The sequence below is a fragment of the Oncorhynchus mykiss genome, chromosome 5, assembly GCF_013265735.2.
Source record: "Oncorhynchus mykiss isolate Arlee chromosome 5, USDA_OmykA_1.1, whole genome shotgun sequence".
In the NCBI taxonomy this organism is placed as follows: Eukaryota; Metazoa; Chordata; class Actinopteri; order Salmoniformes; family Salmonidae; genus Oncorhynchus; species Oncorhynchus mykiss.
In genome coordinates this window covers 67,892,693-67,916,469 of record NC_048569.1, presented here as the reverse complement: position 1 = coordinate 67,916,469, position 23,777 = coordinate 67,892,693, and the positions used below count along the sequence as shown (strand labels likewise).

The 23,777-nt window shown below is 40.9% G+C and overlaps 1 protein-coding gene across 15 annotated transcripts in view; it reads left to right on the top strand.

Moving 5' to 3' along the window:
• lrrc7 (leucine rich repeat containing 7) overlaps positions 1-23,777 on the top strand; it is a 172,955-nt gene that overhangs the window by 67,080 nt on the left and 82,098 nt on the right. For 7 of the 15 annotated variants that reach the window (XR_005051841.1, XR_005051843.1, XR_005051842.1 and 4 more), the window contains exon 1: positions 4,791-5,464. The exons of 1 other annotated variant lie outside the window; for it this stretch is intronic. Coding sequence is in view for 11 of the 14 variants with exons in the window: in XM_036978176.1 (XP_036834071.1) it covers positions 5,440-5,464 (25 nt within the window). In the remaining 3 variants the exon portion in view is untranslated. Of the gene's footprint in view, positions 1-4,790; positions 5,465-23,777 lie in introns of those variants that run through there. 7 more of the 15 variants (XM_036978175.1, XM_036978172.1, XM_036978168.1 and 4 more) reach the window with 2 other exon arrangements.

Sequence of the window (23,777 nt, the reverse complement as noted above, 5' to 3'; positions counted from 1 at the left end):
ATAGTTAAAGTGGCTAGTGATACATGTATTACATAAGGATGCAGTCCTAGTATGACTGAATGATGTTAGTGATTAATTAATGTATGATATAGGGTTGACAGGACCCTTACTATGCATCTCATCTCATGATGACCAATCTTTGAGGTCTTTGCACCAATGACCATTAGCACACTGAAATAAAAGTGTTATGTCATTGTATAGTGCTGTCCATTGAGAAGCCCACTGGTGTTTCCAGTGCAGTGGATTTCACAGATGGACTCAATACCTCCCCAGAACCTCATTCATCACCATTACACCCCTCTCTGACAGCAGTCTACCCCATGAAGGTTGCCCACAACACTGCACAGTCGGCAGGAAATAGAAAGTCAGCACACAGGTGGCTGTTAGAGCAGAAATAAAACCAAATAACCCCTTGCTAATAAGTGATGACATACAGATATCGAATCAGCAATCTTTACAAATCTCAGATAGTTACCCAGATCTGAGCAAACCATATTTTATGCCACTTAGTGAATACATTTCCCATGTAGTATAGACACAAACAGCCCCTGGGCCTTGAAAACATGGAGGTGTCTGATTGCCTTCATTTGCATTTGGTTCTTCATTTGCAACTGTCTCAGTGAGATTGGTCAGGCCCTGCCTGCTTCGTTAAAGACGTGTCCAGGTCGGTTCTTTGATGTTGAGAGCAGAGGCCTGATGCTGTACGCTGGCGGAGTGCCTTGCCAATGTTAACTAGCTTTCCTAGTCCCCACAAAGAGGGTCTCTCCAGTCGTGCTGCACTCGCTGTCAGACTGCCTAATTGAATCGGACACTTCTGAAGCAGCGTTGAAACAGACCCTCTCCGATCGTAGTGCATGCTGGGGTTCCACCTGGGAATGTCTGCCTGTGATGACGGGGGGTTTGGCTTCAGAGACAAGGCCATAGAGTGCATCTTATTACAAAGGGTTCACACAGCAGTTATGTCACTTGTTTGATAGCTTAATTATCATGCAATATCCCTATGCAGCAACCACACTCACAGAGCACATCACTGAACATTAAACCAGAACATAGACTTTGTTTATATTAATATTTATTTTCATCCTAATGGCATTCTGTGTATTTGTCATGCTCATAATTGATTATGGATGATGAGTGACACTCTGAAGGTCAGTAAACTAGCTCATCATTCTCACGGGATTATGAAAATCATCCTCTGGCTGTATCTAATAGAGAGGCAGCTGTGAGAGTTGACAGTGTACCGTATAGTAGGTATTCACTGGGTTGGACAGACAGAGAGGAGAGACAGATAAGAGTTTGTGTTAAATTAAGCTACTGTATATAGATTTTGTGAAGCAATTGTAATTTGTGACATACAGTCTGTAGTATGATGTATGACAATGATGATTATACATTTTGGTGTGTAGAATAACATTTGTAATGAATAAAAAAAAATGTTGCATCATGTGCATGTCAACTCAGCCTGAAACATTCCAACATCCATCTGAGTGTGTATCCATCTAGTAACTCCATGTCTCTGTCCCCACTCAGGTGCTATTTCCCATATACTGTGGCCTACTGGCTGGCTGGCGATGGTATAGAAAGATTCCACTCATTGTCCTTCAATGTATGGAGGGTGATCTAATGAAGAGTCATAGGAGATTTAAAACCCACTTCTACAGACTTCTACAGTCTTTTTCATAGTCCTAGTCCAAATCTAAAATGCATTTAGCACTTAGCCCACTATTACTACTTTACCTGCCTTGATTCTAAATGTATGTTGTTTTTATTGTATATAATGCTATTTTTTCCCCCTCAGTAGAGCTTTGAGATAACCTTGTAATGAAAATGTATTATTATTATTATTTGCCCTTGGATTACAGGGATTCTTGTCACAATGTCTCCATAGTAACCAAGGAAAGAAGGATGTAATATCTGCATGCAACACTAAAATACTTGACAATACCTCTACAAGAGGCTGAGTTTTATAATGTGTTCAGACATTTTACTCTACATACATTTAATCAAGAGAGTGTGCAAATGAGTCCAGTCTTTCAATGGACATGTTTTGACAGTAGGTATTTGTATCATAAAACAGAAATGTATAGCTAGTTGTTGAAACATACTATAGAGGCTGTGGGTTTGATTATAGTCTCTCTGGTGTATGAAGGTGTATAATTGCCTTTGATTATGTTGTGCAGTGCATGTGATGACAACACAACAATACACACCCGTGGCAAGCATTCTCCTTCATTTGGGAATGACTGTATTTACACCATAGCCAAAGTAAATGTTGCCTGTCTGAAGGTAAAATGGTATTCATGCAGCCATTTAGATGCCTAATATTTAGAAGCCAATAATAGCCTAAGATACTGTATAATCTAGCCTACTATTACTGGACTTGATCCATATAGCTTGAAACATTCAACCATCCATCTGTAATCCATTTAGTAACTCTATGCCTCTGTCCAATTCCAGCGCTTTATCCTATATATGTGGCTTACAGGCTGACTGGCCATTGTATGGAACAATTCCAATCATTGACCTTCAATGTATGGAGGGAGATCTAATGAAAAGTCATAGGAGATTTAGTCATCTCTCAAGAGCTGGGTTATGGAAATCACCCATATTAGGATGACCATCGGTGCTATGATCATCTGACTATTGCACTGCCTGGAGTTTGATAAACGGCATTGGCACTTGGACTGGAACCGGTGCTATGGTCAGATGACATGAAAATAGAGCGCTTCGGCCACGCACACCAGTTGTGGGATTGGCATTGAAAAACAGAAGCACATGCAGAAAAGTACCTCATACTGACGGTAAAATATGGGGGAGGATCTTTGATGTTATGGGGCTATTTTGTTTCCATAGGTCCTGGGGCCCTTGTTTAAGGTCCAATGCAACTGTTTTCATCTCAAAACAAAATCATTTCTGGATATCAATTATGTACCTGTGCTTATTTTCAATTAAAATGGTCAAAAATAAACTAAAATAGCTTCTTAGCAAGAATTTTGATGTCACCAGGCAGTCCAAATCCCCACCCAGCCAAACAAACTGAAGGTTCAGGCGATCTTTTCAAACAGATCTTACACTAAAATTACATTATCATAATTTGCACAATTTCATAGTATTATTAAAAACTCATTGAATAGAAATATACACTGATTGTACAAGACATTAAGAAGACCTTCCTAATATTGAGTTGCAACCCCCCCTTTTTGCCATCAGAACAGCCTCAATGAACTCTACAAGGTGTCGAAAGCTGGCCAATGTGGACTCTAGTGCTTCCCACAGTTGTGTTAATTTGCCTGGATGACCTTTGAGTGGTGGACCCTTCTTGATACACACGGAAAATTGTTGAGCGTGAACAACCCAGCAGCGTTGCAGTTCTTGACACAAACCGCTGGCACCTACTACCATACCCTGTTCAAAGGCACTTAAATATTTTGTCTTGCCCATTCACCCTCTGAATGGTACACATACACAATCCATGTCTCAATTCTCTCAAGGCTTTGAAAATCCTTCTTTAACGAGTCTCCTCCCATTCATTTACACTCATTGAAGTGGATTTAACAAGTGACATCAATAAAGGACCATAGCTTTCACCTGGACTCACCTTGTCAGTCTATGTCACATGTGTCAAACTCGTTCCACGGAGGGCTGAGTGTCTGCGGGTTTTCACTCCTCCCTTGTCTTTGATTGATGAATTAAAAATGAAAACCCCAAAACCAGCAGACAGTAGGTCCTCCACAGAATGAGTTTGACTCCACTGGTCTATGTTATGGAAAGAGGTGTTCATAATGTTTTGTACACTCAGCCTATATAAAATACAAGAAAATTGCGTGTTTGACTACACTGTCCCTTTCAGGTCAACGGCATCATGAACTACAAAGTACCAGCTAATTTGATCCAAAAACCTGGATGCCTCTGCCAGGAGACTGACACTTGGCCACAGGTGGATCTTCCATCAAGACAACTAAACTAATCAAAATCGATGAGTATTGCTAGAGTATCAAAAACAGGGGTGTGAATCATTTTGACCCCTATCTTTCTGAATTTTTTCAAAAATTACTTTCTCTGAGCAATTGTATTAGTATAAAATAATATAATTTCACAAATTTGTTTTGCATAGAAAATAGCTCTTTATTTTATAGTATTTTTTGCTCATCTTAACCAAGGGTGCCAATAAATCCTAACAAAGCCGTTGTTTTGTGTGTTTTTCTTGAGTTCTGAGCTCAGTGCAATGTAAACTATGCCCTCTTAAAACATTTACGTTTTTTCTCAGTAGTCCCTAAACCAAAAAATATTAAGACTAAAGCAGCTAAGTATAACAACAGGTTACAAGCCCTCCTCAATCCAGTTTTCTTTACAGATGCAATAGCTTTCCAAAGAAGCCCAATGTGATCTGTGCTCTCACCATTCCTCTGTGTGTCTGCTATAGAGAGCGCTGAGATTGCTTGCCCAAATTTCTGTCTGGAAGAGGAATGATGAAAGCAACATGCAATAGTAGGCTGAAAAAAATACTGTATTAAACCTCAATATTGGACTTTTATTTCATTGAAAGTGGGCTACACTGTTGGTTAACACAGACATGGAAGGGTTATACACACAGCATTGGGCAGGCTCTTGAGTAATTCTAGAGTGGCGGTGGAGCAGTGGTCAGACAGGAATGTAGTTTCTAGTTTTATGAACGGTGTATTCTGGTCTTATCTTATCTCAGTTGTTTCCCTGCCGCGCACTTTATTCACGCGCTCGCATGCACACAGACCACTCCTTTTGCGTCCCCGTTCGTTCCATCTTCATCTAGTCCTCATTTCCTCCCTCCACCTCCCTTCTTCTGCCTCCTCCTCTCTCGTGTCGATGCGAGAGGAGGAAACGCTCATTTGATTTCATTCGTGAGAAGTCTTCGAGTTCCCTCACGGAGAAGGACATCGAATTATTCGTGGAGGGCAGAGGACCAAATCGGTACCTGCCTCGAAATTCGATGACGGAATCACCCAATGAGCGTAATCTATCAAACCCGGCATAATCGCGTGTTTTTTTTGCCGTGTTTGTGCACCTCGGTAAACGGGATTGTATGCATAAAGAAGATAAGCATTATGACTTTGAACCCTTTGATAAAAGTATGGGGAGCAATGGCTGGGTGTTCATCTATCGGTTTACAGTGATATAAAGCGCATCTTGATCAATATCCTATTATCACCTGAAATCTGCTATTAGAATAGGAATACTATTTTATGATGTGCTTACAGTCTAACGTGTTATGGTCAGCATGTGGATGCTCATTTGTTTTGTCTTGAAAGAGACCCATTTATTCCTTGTCACTGAAAGGAAAACCGCACCATGGGTTGGTGCTCCTTGAATAGTCTACTCACCTCTGCACATACCTGTCACAGAAGGCTACTGCCCGGTTTTGGAATTACAATTGGATTTAGATAAATTCTATAGAACAACCCAATGGACAATTACTCACATCTACAACGTAAGTGTGCATTTTATTGTTGATACTGTAAAGCCATTTCATCAATAAGAAACTGCATCTAATGTAGTGAGAAAATGATATAATAACAAATATTGCATCTCACTCAATTGATCACTGCTACCAATTGCAAGATTCTTATGTTTTATGAAGATTATGTTCACATTTCACATATAAGCTAGCAGTGAGTTCTGTATAAAGACTTGGTTATATTGATATTATAATTGCATACACTACCGTTCAAATGTTTGGGGTCACTTAGAAATGTCCTTGTTTTTGAAAGTAAAACACATTTTTTGTCCATTAAAATAACATCAAATTGATCAGAAATACAGTGTAGACATTGTTAATGTCGTAAATGACTAATGTAGCAGGAAATGGCTGATTTTTTATGGAATATCTACATAGGCGTACAGAGGCCCATTATCAGCAACCATCACTCCTGTGTTCCAACGGCACTTTGTGTTAGCTAATCCAAGTTTATAATTTTAAAAAGAGAATTGATGATTCAAAAACCCTTTTGCAATTATGTTAGCAAAGCTGACATCTGTTGTACTAATTAAAGAAGCAATAAAACTGTCCTTCTTTAGACTAGTTGGGTATCTGGAACATCAGCATTTGTGGGTTTGATTACAGGCTCAAAATAGCCAGAAACAAAGAACTTTCTTCTGAAACTCATCAGTCTATTCTTGTTCTAAGAAATGAAGGCTACTCCATGTGAGAAATTGCCAAGAACTGAAAATCTCGTACAACGCTGTGTACTACTCCCTTCACAGAACAGAGCAAACTGAGTGGGAGGCCCCGGTGCACAACTGAGCAAGAGGACAAGTACATTAGAGCGTCTAGTTTGAGAAACAGATGCCTCACAAGTCCTCAACTGGCAGCTTCATTAAATAGTACCCGCAAAACACCAGTTAACATCAACAGTGAAGAGGCGACTCCAGGATGCTGGCCTTCTAGGCAGAGCTCCTCTGTCCAGTGTCTGTGTTCTTTTGCCCATCTTAATCTTTTATTTTTATTGGCCAGTCTGAGATATGGCTTTTTCTTTGCAAATCTGCCTAGAAGGCCAGCATCTCTGAGTTGCCTCTTTACTGTTAACATTGAGACTGGTGTTTTACAACATGGACCATGACTACACTGTATTTCTTATCAATTTGATGTTGTTTTAATGGACAAAAAAATAGCTTTTCTTTCAAAAACAAGGACATTTTTAAGTGACCCCAAACATTTGAAAGGTAGTGTATATCCAGCATTAGTCTTTCACTAACCTACAGTATAGGCTACATCAGGCTTGATGTTTATATTGAACCATGAGCCACTGTATGTTTGTTCCCCAGGTGCCTAGGCTACTTGTCCCTGATATTCATGATTGACATGATTGCACCTCTATGGTATCATAGCTATTCAAGGTGAACCCTGATCATCTTAGACAATTGAATGAGGATATGGGTCTATTCGTAGTCCCATAGTACAATCCAATTTCAATCCAAATCAACTGTTTCTTAAATTGATCAATTAATGAGAAGGCCATGAATTTCCTGGTGTTCATATGAGTGGCATAAGCAGGTCACTCTAACTGATACTGCAGTGCCTTGATACAGGTCGGCTTGTGTCTAAATCCTGTTGCAACCTATAGGAATTTATCTGGTTAGATATCCAGTCAATGATACAGTTTCATACTGAAGTAACATAATGGCGCCGGAGGGGATGGCTGCCGTTTTACGGGCTCCTAACTAACTGCTATATTTTTAGTTTCTTTGCATTGTTTGTAACTTATTTTGTACATAATGGTGCTGCTACTGTCTCTTATGACCAAAAAAAGCTTCTGGACATCAGAACAGCGATTTCTCACCTCGAACTGGGTCCAAACTGAGTACTTTAATGAGTCAGACGCGAAGGATATACTGCTTCCCCGAGACTAGGCCCAAATCCCTGTCATTCGTGTGAAGAAAAGACTGAGAGAATTCATTGGAGAGTGGGTAAACCACCTTTACCATTAGTTATTTTGGCAAATGAGCACTGGAAAATAAACTGTATGATCTACGATCGAGACTATCCTACCAACCGGACATTAAAAACTGTAATATCTTATGTTACACCGAGTCGTGGCTGAACGACGACAAGGATAATATAGAGCGTTTTCCGTGCATCGGCAGGAAAGAGCAGCTACTTTTGGTAAGACGCGGGGGTGTAGGGGTGTGTTTCTATTTGTCAGTAACAGCTGGTGCGCAATGTCTAATATTATAGAAGTCTCAAGGTGTTGCTCGCCTGAGGTAGAGTACCTCATGATATGCTGTAGACCACACTATCTACCAAGAGAGTTTTAATTTATAGTATTCATAGCCGTCTATTCACCACCACAAACTAATGCTGGCACTAAGACCGCACTCAACGCGCTGCATAAGGCCAAAAGCAAACAAGTGTCCTAGTGTCCAGGGACTTTAATGCAGTCAAACTAAAATCAATTTTACCTAATTTCTACCAGCATGTCGCATGTGCAACCAGAGGGGAAAAAAACTCTAGACCACTTTTACTCCACACACAGAGGCACATACAAAGCTCAACTTCCATTTGGCAAATATGACCATAATTCTATCCTCCTGATTCCTACTTACAAGCAAAAACTAAAGGAGGAAGTAAAAGGGACTCGCTCATTACGGAAGTAGTCAGATGGCGTGGATGCTACGCTACAGGACTGTTTTGCTAGCACAGACTGGAATATGTTCCAGGATTCATCCATTAGCATTGAGGAGTACACCACCTCAGTCACCTGCTTCATCAATAAGTGCATCGACGACATTGTCCCCACAGTAACCATACATACATATCCCAACCAGAAGCCATGGATTACAGGCAACATCCGCACCGAGCTAAAGGCTAGAGATGCCGCTTTCAAGGAGTGGGACACTAATCCGGACACTTATAAGACATCCCGCTATGCCCTCAGACAAACCATCAAACAAGCAAAGCATCAATACAGGACTGAGATTGAATCCTACTACACCGGCTCTGACGCTCTTTGGATGTGGCCGGGCTTGCAAACTATTACGGACTACAAAGGGAAACCCAGCCGTCGAACTGCCCAGTGGCACGAGCCTATCACAGATGAGCTAAATGCCTTTTATGATCGCTTTGAGTTAAGCAACCCTGAAGCATGCATGAGAGCACCAGTGTTTCGTACGACTGGGTGATCACGCTCTCCGTAGCCGATATGAGCAAGAACTTTAAACAGGTCAACATTCACAAGACCCCGGGGCCAGACAGATTACCAGGACGTATACTCAGAGCATGCGTGGACCAACTGGCAAGTGTCTCACTGATACTTTCAACCTCTCCCTGACCCAGTCTGTAATACCTACATGTTTCAAACAGACCACCATAGTCCCTGTGCCCAAGAAAGCGAAGGTAACCTGCCAAAATGACTACCGCCCCGTAGCACCAACGTCGGTAGCTATTAAGTGCTTTGAAAGGCTGGACATGGCTCACATCAACACCATCATCCTGGAAACCCTAGACCCACTCCAATTCCCATACCGCCCCAACAGATCCACAGATGATGCAATCTCTCCTGCACTCCACACTGCCCTTTCACACCTGGACAAAAGGAACACCTATGTGAGAATGCTATTCATTGACTACAACTCAGCGTTCAACACTATAGTGCCCACTAAGCTCATCACTAAGCTAAGGACCCTGGACTAAACACCTCCCTCTGCAACTGGATCCAGGACTTCCTGACAGGCCGCTCCCAGATGGTAAGGGTAGGCAACAACACATCTGCCACGCTGATCTTCAACACTGGGGCCCCTCAGGGGTGAGTGCTTAGTCCCCTCCTGTACTCCCTATTCACCCACGACTGCGTGGCCAACACGACTCCAACACAATCATTAACTTTGCTGACGACCCAATAGTGGTAGGCCTGATCACCAACAACGGTGAGAAAGCCTAGAGGGAGGAGGTCAGAGACCAGGCAGTGTGCTTCCAGGACAACAACCTCTCCCTCAATGTGATCAAGACAAAGGAGCTTATCGTGAACTACAGGAAAAGGAGGTTCAAACAGGCCCCCATTAACAATGACATGGCTGCAGTGGAGCGGGTCAAGAGTTTCAACCTCCTTGGTGTCCACATTACCAACAGACTATCATGGTCCAAACACAACAGGTCAGTCGTGAAGAGGGCATAAGAACACATTTTCACTCTCAGGAGAATGAAAAGATTTGGCATGGGTCCCCAGATCCCCAAAAATGTATACAGCTGCACCATCGAGAGCATCCTGACCGGTTACATCACCACCTGGTATGGCAACTGCTTGGCATCCGACCATAAGAAACTGCAGAGGGTAGTGCTTACGGCCCAGTACATCACTGGGGCCAAGGTTCCTGCCATCCAGGACCTATATACAGTGCCTTGCGAAAGTATTCGGCCCCCTTGAACTTTGCGACCTTTTGCCACATTTCAGGCTTCAAACATAAAGAAATAAAACTGTATTTTTTTGGGAAGAATCAACAACAAGTGGGACACAATCATGAAGTGGAACGACATTTATTGGATATTTCAAACTTTTTTAACAAATCAAAAACTGAAAAATTGGGCGTGCAAAATTATTCAGCCCCCTTAAGTTAATACTTTGTAGCGCCACCTTTTGCTGCGATTACAGCTGTAAGTCGCTTGGGGTATGTCTCTATCAGTTTTCCACATCGAGAGACTGACATTTTTTGCAAAACTACTTGCAAAACAGCTCGAGCTCAGTGAGGTTGGTTGGAGAGCATTTGTGAACAGCAGTTTTCAGTTCTTTCCACAGATTCTCGATTGGATTCAGGTCTGGACTTTGACTTGGCCATTCTAACACCTGGATATGTTTATTTTTGAACCATTCCATTGTAGATTTTGCTTTATGTTTTGGATCATTGTCTTGTTGGAAGACAAATCTCCGTCCCAGTCTCAGGTCTTTTGCAGACTCCATCAGGTTTTCTTCCAGAATGGTCCTGTATTTGGCTCCATCCATCTTCCCATCAATTTTAACCATCTTCCCTATCCCTGCTGAAGAAAAGCAGGCCCAAACCATGATGCTGCCACCACCATGTTTGACAGTGGGGATGGTGTGTTCAGGGTGTTGCTTTTACGCCAAACATAACGTTTTGCATTGTTGCCAAAAAGTTCAATTTTGGTTTCATCTGACCAGAGCACCTTCTTCCACATGTTTGGTCTGTCTCCCAGGTGGCTTGTGGCAAACTTTAAACGACACTTTTTTATGGATATCTTTAAGAAATGGCTTTCTTCTTGCCACTCTTCCATAAAGGCCAGATTTGTGCAATATACGAGTGATTGTTGTCCTATGGACAGAGTCTCCCACCTCAGCTGTAGATCTCTGCAGTTCATCCAGAGTGATCATGGGCCTCTTGGCTGCATCTCTGATCAGTCTTCTCCTTGTATGAGCTGAAAGTTTAGAGGGACGGCCAGGTCTTGGTAGATTTGCAGTGGTCTGATACTCCTTCCATTTCAATATTATCGCTTGCACAGTGCTCCTTGGGATGTTTAGAGCTTGGGAAATCTTTTTGTATCCAAATCCGGCTTTAAACTTCTTCACAACAGTATCTCGGACCTGCTTGGTGTGTTCCTTGTTCTTCATGATGCTCTCTGCGCTTTTAACGGACCTCTGAGACTATCACAGTGCAGGTGCATTTATACGGAGACTTGATTACACACAGGTGGATTGTATTTATCATCGTTTTTGATTTGTTAAAAAAGTTTGAAATATCCAATAAATGTCGTTCCACTTCATGATTGTGTCCCACTTGTTGTTGATTCTTCACAAAAAAATAAAATGTTATATCTTTATGTTTGAAGCCTGAAATGTGGCAAAAGGTCGCAAAGTTCAAGGGGGCCGAATACTTTCGCAAGGCACTGTATATGTAGTATAGTTTTATCTAAAAAATGTAACTTTTTTAATGTTTTACAATTAAAAATTTAATGAAATTCACAGTGGAGGATGGTCCTACCCTTCCTCCTCTGAGGAGTCTCCACTGATGTGTGTCTTTCTTGGGGGTTGGGTTAAAAGCGGAGTAGAATTTTGGCTGGACCTTTGAGTAATTGACCAATAAAGTTATGTTAATCTAATCTTAATCAATGGTGCTCCCACATAGGATCAACTCTGGGGTATGAAAACACACAATCAATACATCTTCGTTTACATTTTTATTGATTTGGAAATGTTTTATTTCACTTTGAAAATGTGGACTAGGTTGTGGAGATCAGTAGGAAAATAAAGTTTTATCCCTTTAATTTTAAGGCAGCAAAATGTGAAGAGTGTGTGTAAGGGTTGAGGTGTTTAATTTTTCATTTGGTTCATATTTTTTGCTTATGGATGAAAGCCTTCTTCCATTCTCATTAGTAAGCAGGTACTGTTTACATTTTGTGCCTTTGAAGGGGCTGATGAAAGCCCAACCTGCCAGTTAGTCACGTCACTGGAAAAGAGGCAGCAGCTAACTGCTACAAGCTGTACCGTTGAAGTTAGCTAGCCATTCAAAGTTGACAACAGGTCTTCCACATAAAAATATCTCTACCTTGAGTTTTTAGTGCATCTTTCTAATTAACTCATTGATGTCTACACATTTGCCTGCTTAGTGCTCTTAAAACTACTGCAGAAATAAGCAGAAATAATCTAATTATCTTCCATTTGGGCCCTGTTCCCACTACAAGATATGAAGGAAAGGAGCATTGTGGCGAAAGATAATTCTACTTTTCAATTCACATTATGTCCTTGCCTTACCTTTCGTTGTGGCTGGCAATGCGACACTCTTGGTCAGCCGTTCTTCTAAAACGTTGCCCAATTGAATAATGGAAACAAACTGTATTACACTTAAGTAATAATGCCTGAGTAGCCGGTGTTTGGAGGATATATTGGCACGGGTGTTGTTAGGCCCGAGACGAACCATGCCAATATATTATCTAAACACAGGCTTTCAGGGCATTATCACTTACAGTGGGGCAAAAAAGTATTTAGTCAGCCACCAATTGTGCAAGTTCTCCCAAGTTCTCTGTAATTTTCATCATAGGTACACTTCCTCTTAAAGAAGAAGTTACAGGTCTGTGAGAGCCAGAAATCTTGCTTGTTTGTAGGTGACCAAATACTTATTTTCCACCATAATTTGCTAATAAATTCATTAAAAATCATACAATGTGATATTCTGGATTTTTTTTCTCATTTTTTCTGTCATAGTTGAAATGTACCTATGATGAAAATTACAGGCCTCTCATATTTTTAAGTGGGAGAACTTGCACAATTGGTGGCTGACTAAATACTTTTTTGCCCCACTGTAAGTGTAATATGGTTTGGTTGCATTATTCAATAGGGCAACATTTTAGAAGAAAGGTTTCACTTTGGTTTCACTTTTATACAACGAGTTACCAACATATTCAAATAACGATTGACATATTTTCATTAAAAACCTTATTTTGATTCATTTATTCATACTATTTCATCCTTCCACTAGATATAGTCCCGACACAAATCTAGGGTTGCTACCCAAGCCGACTGGTCGTTTGTTCTATTGGTTCGGTTGCCAGAGACGCGACCCAGTCATTCAGTCTTTTTGTTCTATATCTATGGACGCGACCCAGTCGTTCGTTCTAAACGTTCCATTGCCATGCTGGCTGGCAACGTTCTTATCCCCTGCTTGCTAGCTAGCCAACTATGGCTAACTTACAGTCACGTAAAACAGTGCACTCAGAATAACAACAGTAGCTGCATTTGCATTTGTTTGAAGTGTTTTTTAGTGACATTTATTTGGACACATCCATAACAATGAGCTAATGAGGCGCGATTTCGCCTGACATAGAAAATGTGCTCTCTCGTCAGGACACTGTTGTTCAGATGAGCTAACCAACAACACAGCTAACACAATCACTTCAAACTGAAGCAGGAAAGACAGCAAACTTGCTGCACTTCGTTTTGTTTGACCTTTTTTCAATTAACATTTCTTTGTATCCATAAAAATGATGCCAGATAATTCATGATTTCGACTGGCTGAGAAACGCTGCCTACCTGTCTGTCTCGTCCCGACTAGTTCATTACTATTTGACAGATGGAGATGGACATGATTATTTTCTAACTTTTTCTCCCCAATTTCGTGGTATCCAATTGGTAGTTACAGTCTTGTCTCATCACTGCAATTCCCATACTGACTCGGGAGAGGCGAAGGTCGGGAGCCATGCGTTCTCCGTAACACGACCCAACCAAGCCGCACTACTTCTTGACACATTGCCCGCTTAACCCGAAAGCCAGCCACACCAATTTGTCGAAGGAAACACCATACACCTGGCGACCGTGTCAGCATGCATGCGCCTGGCCCGCCACAGGAGTCGCTAGAGTGCAATGGGACGAGGACATCCCTGCCGGCCAAACCCTTCCCTAACCCGGACAATGTTGGGCCAATTGTGCGCCACCCCATGGGTCTCCCGGTCGCGGCCGGCTGCAACAGAGAATCTCTAGTGGCACAGCTAGCATCTGCGATGTAGTGCCTTAGACCACTGCACCACTCAGGAGGGGTAGAGATCGAATTTATATATTGAAACAATGTTGCAAATGTCAGAGAGACAGACAGCAGGGTTTATTCAAATCTCTGTTGAAAACTAAATGTTAGTCTTAAAGAAATGTGAGATAATGTCTAGATGCTTTTTATAGCGGAGATCAAGTTTATAAAGTGCCTGGCTGGGCTAATGAGACAGTGGATTGTGAAGTCAGATGGAACAGAGTAAATAGGAATTTTAACGTCATAAATTTAGCTGGTGGTAACTTGTGGAATAGACACCAGAATGTGTTTTTAACCAATCAGCATTCAGGATTAGAACCACCTGTTCTATAATCTTGAATAATACAACAATTCACAAGCATGTGCAGACAGTTAAAGGGTTCATTTACGCATCTGTAGGCTACACTCATTACATCAAGTAACGTTAGCCTATCAAAAATGTATGATTAACTCTCTCATACGAAGATATAAGTACAGTAGGCCTACCTTACAACATTGTTTAATTTTGATCTATATCATGCAAATCATTGCATGTGCTATAAGCTAACTGCGGCTGAAAATGTGGGTATAGGTGAATTCACTGCGATGGGCTGTTTTATATGGAAGCCGATACACATGCCACCATGATTTCTCAACTGCACAATTAGTCTGTGTTTCAGTCTGATCAACTGTAGCCTACTGATAACAATCCCAACTGTAGGTAGCCCATGCGCTCTGATCCCATCTTGGCCTGGCCAGGGGAAACATAACATCATGTTTTTGTAGCCTAAGCGATGTATTTATAGTCTAAAATAGGCCCATTTATTTGTGTTCTGAGAAATTGTGAATGTGATCAAACTTGGTTTATATCCAAACTTCGGGTGGCTAGGCTACCTAGGTATTTTTAATAAAAAAGTATTGACTGGAAATAATCAATGAACACGAAAGTGATGACATACTGTTTGAGTATCTTTTTAATTACAGATGCAAAGGCCTACATAATGCAACCCTGCATACAGTGAGCTCAGCCCTGTTAGTTTTGTTGTTCAGTCGCAGTTGTTGTCTCTTTGTTTGTGTAAAGGGTTTTAACGTTTTCATCCTCCTTAGGGCCAGGAGTTTTTCCAGGAGTTTATTTTTAATTTTTACTATTTGAATTGATTAGAAAAATAATCTGGTCCCATCATAGCCCATAACAAAACATTTTTAACAGCTGATTTATTACTGTCATACGCTACAACTAGGGTCCAGAGTGAGTTGGTTAGGTTAGCCTACTACCAGATCAGGAAAAACTCTGGGCCCCAGGAAAACAATTTCCCCCACATTACTATGGGACCCGTGGGGTCTCCTATGAAATCACACGTTACAAATTAAATAACATTTTAGCATATACATCTTAGTGTGGCAAAAAACATTTGTTTTGGATGCATGTCAGCAATGCCACTACCCAACACAACACCAAACAATAAATTAATTTCACTATAACGGTGACAAACGGTGCCCACAATGTAAGGGTGTGAACTGGCAGCAGAGAAGTCAGACGCAGGAGAGAAATAACTGTGTTTCCAACAGCGCAGTTTATTTACAAAAAACCCACCGGAAAAAATAATAATAATATAAATCAATGGGTAACATAACCCGACCCACACCAGTACAGACGTACACATACACTTAGAATAAACAATCACTGACAACGACATGAGGGGGAACAGAGGGTTAAATACACAACATCTAATTGATGGGATTGGAACCAGGTGTGATGGAAGACAAGACAACACCAATGGAAAATTAAAAATGGATCAGCGATGGCTAGAAGGTCGGTGATGTCGACCGCCCGAACAAGGAGAGGGACCAACTTCGGCGGAAGTCGTGATACACAAACTGTTAGGGCCTACATAAAGTTGTCCCAACAGCAGAGTCCCAACTGTAGTCCCAACACCTTACCACTGCTACACCTTTTTAAAAAACATAGCTGATATGGCTGACTTGCTTAAACAAATATGGTTTCTACTGACAATTGAGATGAACAAACTATGGCATAATGGGACTACGAGCAGATACACCAATTCAGAAGTAACAGGATAAATAAAGAGGGGATATAAGCAGACAATGAAAGATCTTACAATATTAAGTGATTACATTTCTCTAAAACAGGCTATAGGCTACATGTTCACCACCAAGTCAGAACAGTAGGCGAAATTATGAGTGGAAAAGGGACCAAATAATTAGGGTGAGGCACATGGGCTACTAACAGCTTACTACACATCATACACTTAGTATCGCTCTCTTAGCTACAGTATACATATCTCCCTGGCATTTTACATAATTAATGCAACAGCATACAATACATTTTCACCTTGTTGTGCTGTGCTCACTTGAACAGGAAGGTGGCGAGGGGGTCCTTTGTGAACAAATTTTGTCATCAAACTTTGTCATCAAAGTCTGGCATTCTCTGGATTTATGGTGCTTTCAAGACAACTGGGAACTCAGAAAAACCAAGGTCGAATCATGATGACGTCAGTGATCTTCAGGACGGAGCTCTAGAAAGAAGCCCGATTTCTCAACATGCAATTCCGATTTGGATGATTGTTCAAAACGTATCTTCCCAGTCGGTGCTAGTTTTTTTTCTTGGTCTCACTTAAGTCTGATATTTCACATTTCCAAGTTTCCAGTTGTTTTGAGCAGATATCATGCTGGAAAACTTGAACACTTGGAAAAACGTCGAATTTGCGATTTCCAACTTATATTTATGTCCAATGGCCGATTTGCACTGACACATTTTATCTATAATTTCTCTTTATTATTTCTCTTCATATGACAAGGATTGAAAAGGATTTGCCAGTAGATTGTCGCCTTGATTCATGATGATGACTGCTAGCTAAGACTTTGAAAGTAAGATGTTGACATAATCAGTCAAATTAAAGCTACTGTAGATATGTTTTTATTTATTTATTTTATTTAACCTTTATTTAACCAGGTAGGCCAGATGAGAACAAGTTCCCATTTACAACTGGCCAAGATAAAGTAAAGCAGTGCGACAAAAACAACAACACAGAGTTACACTTAAACAAACGTACAGTCAATTACACAAAATAAAATAAAAATAGAAAAATCTATGTACAGTGTGTGGAAATGTAGAAGAGTAGGGAGGTAGGCAATAAATAGGCCATAGAGGCAAAAATAATTACAATTTAGCATACTGGAGTGATAGATGTGCAGATGATGATGTGCAAGTAGAGATACTGGGGTGCAAAATAGCAAGAGGGTAAGTAATAATATGGGTTGTGCTATTTACAGATTGGCTGTGTACGGGTACAGTGATCGGTAAGCTGTTCTGACAGCTGATGCTTCATTTTAGAGAGGGAGATATAAGACTCCATCTTCAGAGATTTTTGCAATTCATTCCAGTCATTGGCAGCAGAGAACTGGAAGGAAATGAAAGATATAACCTGATTTGACGTCATTTTATCTGTGGTCAATGACCTTGAACCTTCTTGGGTGGGCACTTCTAATGTAACTTAATGGCAGCAAGGGGCTTGAATGTTTTGAGCTCTACCCTTAGAGTTTGCGGTAACGTAGTGTCCCCATGAGTGACAGAACACTGAGCCAATTACGCGCAACTAGAGAACATTACCAACCCCTACGGTCCGTATTTTCAGCTGGCTGCCCCACCCCCACAGAAAGCACTGAGCTAGGCTGAAACACCTGCATTTTGGAGCTACCTTTTTCAAGAAAGCAAAAAAAAGATATTGCATGTATGCAGCTTTATTAACTCAGTGATTTTTTTTTTTTGCAAACTGGTATGTGACATGTATTAATGCCAAAATATCTATATATTTTTTTCACTAAACACCTGCCCTGAATGGCCGACCGCCACTGCCTATTTGTATAATATACATTTTACATTTTTTGGATGGTGGGATGGGATTCCATAGTTTTAAGTCACTCAGTGCAGCCGGCAGCTACTGCGAATGTGAAAGGACGTTAATAACATTTCAAGGAAAAATTTGGAAAAGGTCTATACATTTCACCTGTTTCAAAAATATTGCTCTGCTATTAACAGATATGCTGTAGGAGTGTTGGTTCAGTGAGACAATTCTGTTTACACTACCCTGGTTCAAGGGGGGCAACTGTCGGGCGAGGTCATGTGCTACCTCCAGAGGTAGCGCTCCAGACGTAACAGCCAACGATATTTTTACGAAAAGTGTAGTAGTTGTGAAGAGGCTCTTCGTTAAGCCTCCATAACCCTATTTGTGTCTTCCATCAATTAACATAAATGCTTTTTATGTTTGTGTGTTAATGAATTATGAATTGTGAGTGTTTCTGTTAGTTTAACAACTGCTTATCAATTACTAGATTTTCAACATTTTACAAGTCTAAATGATGTTCTGAAGTTAAGAGGACTCTAAACTTTCCAGCCTTCAGGTGCAGAATAGTGACAAGTGATTTGAATATTGGATGACCCCAACTGGATCACTAAACACAGTGGAAAAGGTGTTCTTTGTTGTGGCATCTGTCCATGGACATGGGCAGCTGCTGTCTGTGCTTCCTTACATATACTATTCATCATATGTCACTGATTAGTCCATCTGCCATGCTGAAAATGTCAGCCATCTCTTTTTGCAAATAAATATATTTCTACTAACAGTATTTCTCTCACATATTGGGCTGTTTTATAGTCATTTCTTTCTACCAGTTTGTGTATTCATTGCTAGAGCAAGATACCAAGTTAGTAGACGAACTCTGCAGGGCAACAATATGCAGCTCTGAAGTCAAACTGAAGAAGACATCAACATCAGTACAGTTACAATATAGGCTTCAAATCAAATCAAAAATCAAATGTTATTAGTTACATACGCCGAATACAACACCTTCCAGTGAAATGCTTACTTACAAGCCCCTTACTAACAACTCAGTTTTATAAAAAATACGGATAAGAATAAGAAATAAAAGTAACAAGTAATTAAAGCAGCAGTAAAATAACAATAATGAGACTATATACAGGGGGGTACCGGTACAGAGTCAATGTGCGGGGGCACCGGTTAGTTGAGGTAATATGTACATGAAGGTAGAGTTATTAAAGTGACTATGCATAGATGATAACAACAGAGAGTAGCAGCGGTGTAAAAGAGGGGGAGAGGAGAGTGGGTAATGCAAATTGGGGGAGGGTAATGTGCTAGCAAAATAGTCCTGTAGCTTAGCATCTGCTTCATCTGACCACTTTTTTATTGATCTAGTCACTGATGCTTCCTGCTTTGATTTTTGCTTGTAATCAGGAATCGGGAGGATAGAATTATGGTCAGATTTGCCAAATGGAGGTCGAGGGAGAGCTTTGTATGTGTCTCTGTGTGTGGAGTAAAGGTGGTCCACAGTTTTTTTCCCCTCTGATTGCACATTTAACATGCTGATAGAAATTTGGTAAATTTGGTATTTAAGTTTAAATCTTCCGCGTAGGTAATTTATTGTCCAAAGGTTGCACGTTTACTAGCAGAATGGAAGGAAGTGGGGGTTTATTTGATCGTCTACGAATTCTCAGAAGGCAGCCCGCCCTCCAGCTGCCTTTTTCTCCACCTCCTCTTCACACAAATCACGGGGATCTGGGCCTGTTCCAGAGAAAGCAGTATATTGTTTGCATCGGGCTCGTCATTCTCGTTAAAGGAAAAAAAGTATTCTGCCAGTCCGTGGTGAGTAATCGCAGTCCTGATGTCCAGAAGTTATTATCAATCATAAGAGACGGTAGCGGCAACATTATGTACAAAATAAGTAAAGAAATCACAAACAACGCAAAGAAACAAACAAAAAAACAATAATTTGGGGGCACGTAAAACGTCTGTATTCTTCTCTGGCGCCATTTTAATCTCAAAGCAGACACTTGAACCTATTGTGCTTATATTATCTATTTTCAGTCTCTATTAACTTTACCTTGATATATGCCAGTATGAGTCAGTTGTCAAAATTGGTTTGATACAGTATTTACACTGCAGTTGATTTTCTATTCACAGACGGGAGTGGCCGGCCTCAACTGAAGAGTGGCTTGATTGTTAGTCATATGTGCAGGAGACTTTGGTCTCAATGGCCTGCAGTGGGAGTGCAGAGACGAGATAACATGGTGGACAGGTGTGAGGAGATTAGGTGTGGCGGTGGTGTCTCCCGTAAGCACTGCCATGGGAATGGATCAGGCCTGACTGCAGCACAAAACCTGAGTGACAGTGTGAGGGGAGGGATGTTTGTATGATGGGCCGCGGCACTGGCAGGAGATTAATGGGCCTCTCTCTAGTAGCAGAGAGAGAGAGGAGAGGACCCAGGCAGGGCAAACAGGCCTGACTCCCCTGGACCCCTGCCAGGCGCTTTGGGAGCTCCTGGGGCCTGTCGCCAAAGGCGGCCCATCCATCATCTACCCATACACCCTGCCCCTGCCTGGACAGCTGCCTCAACCACAACATATTAACATAAACTGTTGCAAAGTGTCTCCAAATCTATGTCTATTCAGCCACTCCCACTACCTCTTAAAGACAAATGGCAGAATCCTCAAAATTACCTTATGGTGTGTCTGCTTTGAGTTGCCAATGGACCCCCAATGTTGGCTTGAAGAGGGTACCATGCAGAATTCAGGCCAAATCCTTATCTCCACTAACCCAATTTTGAGGTCATCAGATGTTCTCTGGAAATAAAGCTTCCTGTGTCTGGCTCTACCACAGAGGGGTTTACCAGTGGGCTATAACTAATGCATTACAGATCTACACAGGATACCTCAATAAGCTTGAGCTAATATCCTTCCTGTTGATAGTGTCACCGTGAGGTACAAGATGAGAGGCACCATAAATGTGATTTTATATTATTCAGTTTGAATATACGGTTGGGGTTTCAATTGCTAGTACCATTTAATCAACTACAGATTGTCCTGTAACTAGGCAACATAAATGGCTATAATATCTGTCTTTCTACTCCATTTACAGTATGTGTTTTATTTAGACCTTTCAATAAAAATATACTGACTGAGAGGGTAATATACTTTAATGACTCCAATAAACTTACTGCCTCTCCTTTCTAGCGTCATAGTGCACATTGAGAGGGGAATTGCTCTGTTTTAATTTATTACTGCATGCCTGTCACAGTTGTTCACCTCATTGCGTTAAATAATATGATAAGTTTTACTGACAGTATAACGTATCACGCTTGGTGACTAATATCGAAACAAGTCACAAAATGCCTAAGGGTATGCAGGCTACCTGGGGCGGCAGGTAGCCTAGTGTTTAGAGCATTGGTCTAGTAACCGGAAGGTTGCAAGATTGAATCCCTGAGCTGTCATGGTAAACATCTGTGGTTCTAACCCTTAACAAGGCAGTTAACCCACTGTTCCTAGGCTGTCATTGAAAAAAATAATTTGTTCTTAACTGACTTGCCTAGTAAAAAAATACAAGCATTGGGGTGTATTCTACCACTTAATCCTTTATCCACCATAGACAACCACTGTTAAAGCCATCTAGGAAGTTGTTTCCTCCTGCTGGGTAGTTTTAAGGTTTTTTGAGTGGGGTTGCGAAGGGAGGGTACATTACTGTAACATTTCGCTCTTTACCAGTAAACTACCAGAATTTTGGTATCTTTCAAGGAAAATAATAAAGTATGTAATCTATGACAAGATATCTAGTGGCCCTTTTGGGTACTTCAGATCATCAGAGGTGTCTGTAATAATCTCTGTCCCTCTGTGTGGCTTTATCACATGTAAACTATGTTAAATAATTTAATAAGATCATTTTAAAATATTTTTTAAATAACAAAGATATAAAACATTATACTAAATAAAAACCATCAAGTTAGTTTTCTAACTTTTATTTATTTTACTATGTCAATATTTATTTGTTGTCAATGTGTTGGCGTCAAACTGGTGGCAGTTGTGAAGAAAAACTATAGTTGGAAGAGTTGCAGAGTTAATTGAAAATAATGCCATTGTGGATTAGATGCTTTTTTCATTCATTATTTTATTTTCCATTAAACCATATGGTGTATCTACTAGAAACTGATGGGCAATATGGACACAGATATTATAAATTAATATTTATATATGAATACGATAGATTGCCATAGATTACCTGATATCTTTGCAACCCTAGAGTTTAGTCTTTTCTAATCTATAAAACTCAATGGATAAATCCGAGTGGGTAAGAAAAGAGAGCGAGCGATTACAATCTGAATCCCCTGACTGCAACAGCACCGCGTATTTCTCACAGCATAATCTCAATTAATTATCCAAGTGCCTTTTCTTACTTAAAGTGGTGAAGAGCTGTTGTGAGCGTGATAAAGAATCCTGTCAGCCACCATTGTGGATCAGGGTGCCAGCCAGCCATGTCTAATTGCATTCATTCATATGCAGTATGTGGGAAGGAGAAAGAGAGATAGGGAGAGGGGCAAACTGCTGCAGTGAGCAGGATTAAATAAACAGTGCCTTGCGAAAGTATTCGGCCCCCTTGAACTTTGCGACCTTTTGCCACATTTCAGGCTTCAAACATAAAGATATAAAACTGTATTTTTTTGTGAAGAATCAACAACAAGTGGGACACAATCATGAAGTGGAACGACATTTATTGGATATTTCAAACTTTTTTAACAAATCAAAAACTGAAAAATTGGGCGTGCAAAATTATTCAGCCCCTTTTCTTTCAGTGCAGCAAACTCTCTCCAGAAGTTCAGTGAGGATCTCTGAATGATCCAATGTTGACCTAAATGACTAATGATGATAAATTCAATCCACCTGTGTGTAATCAAGTCTCCGTATCAATGCACCTGCACTGTGATAGTCTCAGAGGTCCGTTAAAAGCGCAGAGAGCATCATGAAGAACAAGGAACACACCAAGCAGGTCCGAGATACTGTTGTGAAGAAGTTTAAAGCCGGAATTGGATACAAAAAGATTTCCCAAGCTTTAAACATCCCAAGGAGCACTGTGCAAGCGATAATATTGAAATGGAAGGAGTATCAGACCACTGCAAATCTACCAAGACCTGGCCGTCCCTCTAAACTTTCAGCTTATACAAGGAGAAGACTGATCAGAGATGCAGCCAAGAGGCCCATGATCACTCTGGATGAACTGCAGAGATCTACAGCTGAGGTGGGAGACTCTGTCCATAGGACAACAATCACTCGTATATTGCACAAATCTGGCCTTTATGGAAGAGTGGCAAGAAGAAAGCCATTTCTTAAAGATATCCATAAAAAGTGTTGTTTAAAGTTTGCCACAAGCCACCTGGGAGACAAACCAAACATGTGGAAGAAGGTGCTCTGGTCAGATGAAACCAAGATTGAACTTTTTGGCAACAATGCAAAATGTTATGTTTGGCGTAAAAGCAACACAGCTCATCACCCTGAACACACCATCCCCACTGTCAAACATGGTGGTGGCAGCATCATGGTTTGGGCCTGCTTTTCTTCAGCAGGGACAGGGAAGATGGTTAAAATTGATGGGAAGATGGATGGAGCCAAATACACTACCATTCTGGAAGAAAACCTGATGGAGTCTGCAAAAGACCTGAGACTGGGATGGAGATTTGTCTTCCAACAAGCCAATGATCCAAAACATAAAGCAAAATCTACAATGGAATGGTTCAAAAATAAACATATCCAGGTGTTAGAATGGCCAAGTCAAAGTCCAGACCTGAATCCAATCGAGAATCTGTGGTAAGAACTGAAAACTGCTGTTCACAAATGCTCTCCATCCAACCTCACTGAGCTCGAGCTGTTTTTCAAGGAGGAATGGGAAAAAATGTCAGTCTCTCGATGTGCAAAACTGATAGAGACATACCCCAAGCGACTTACA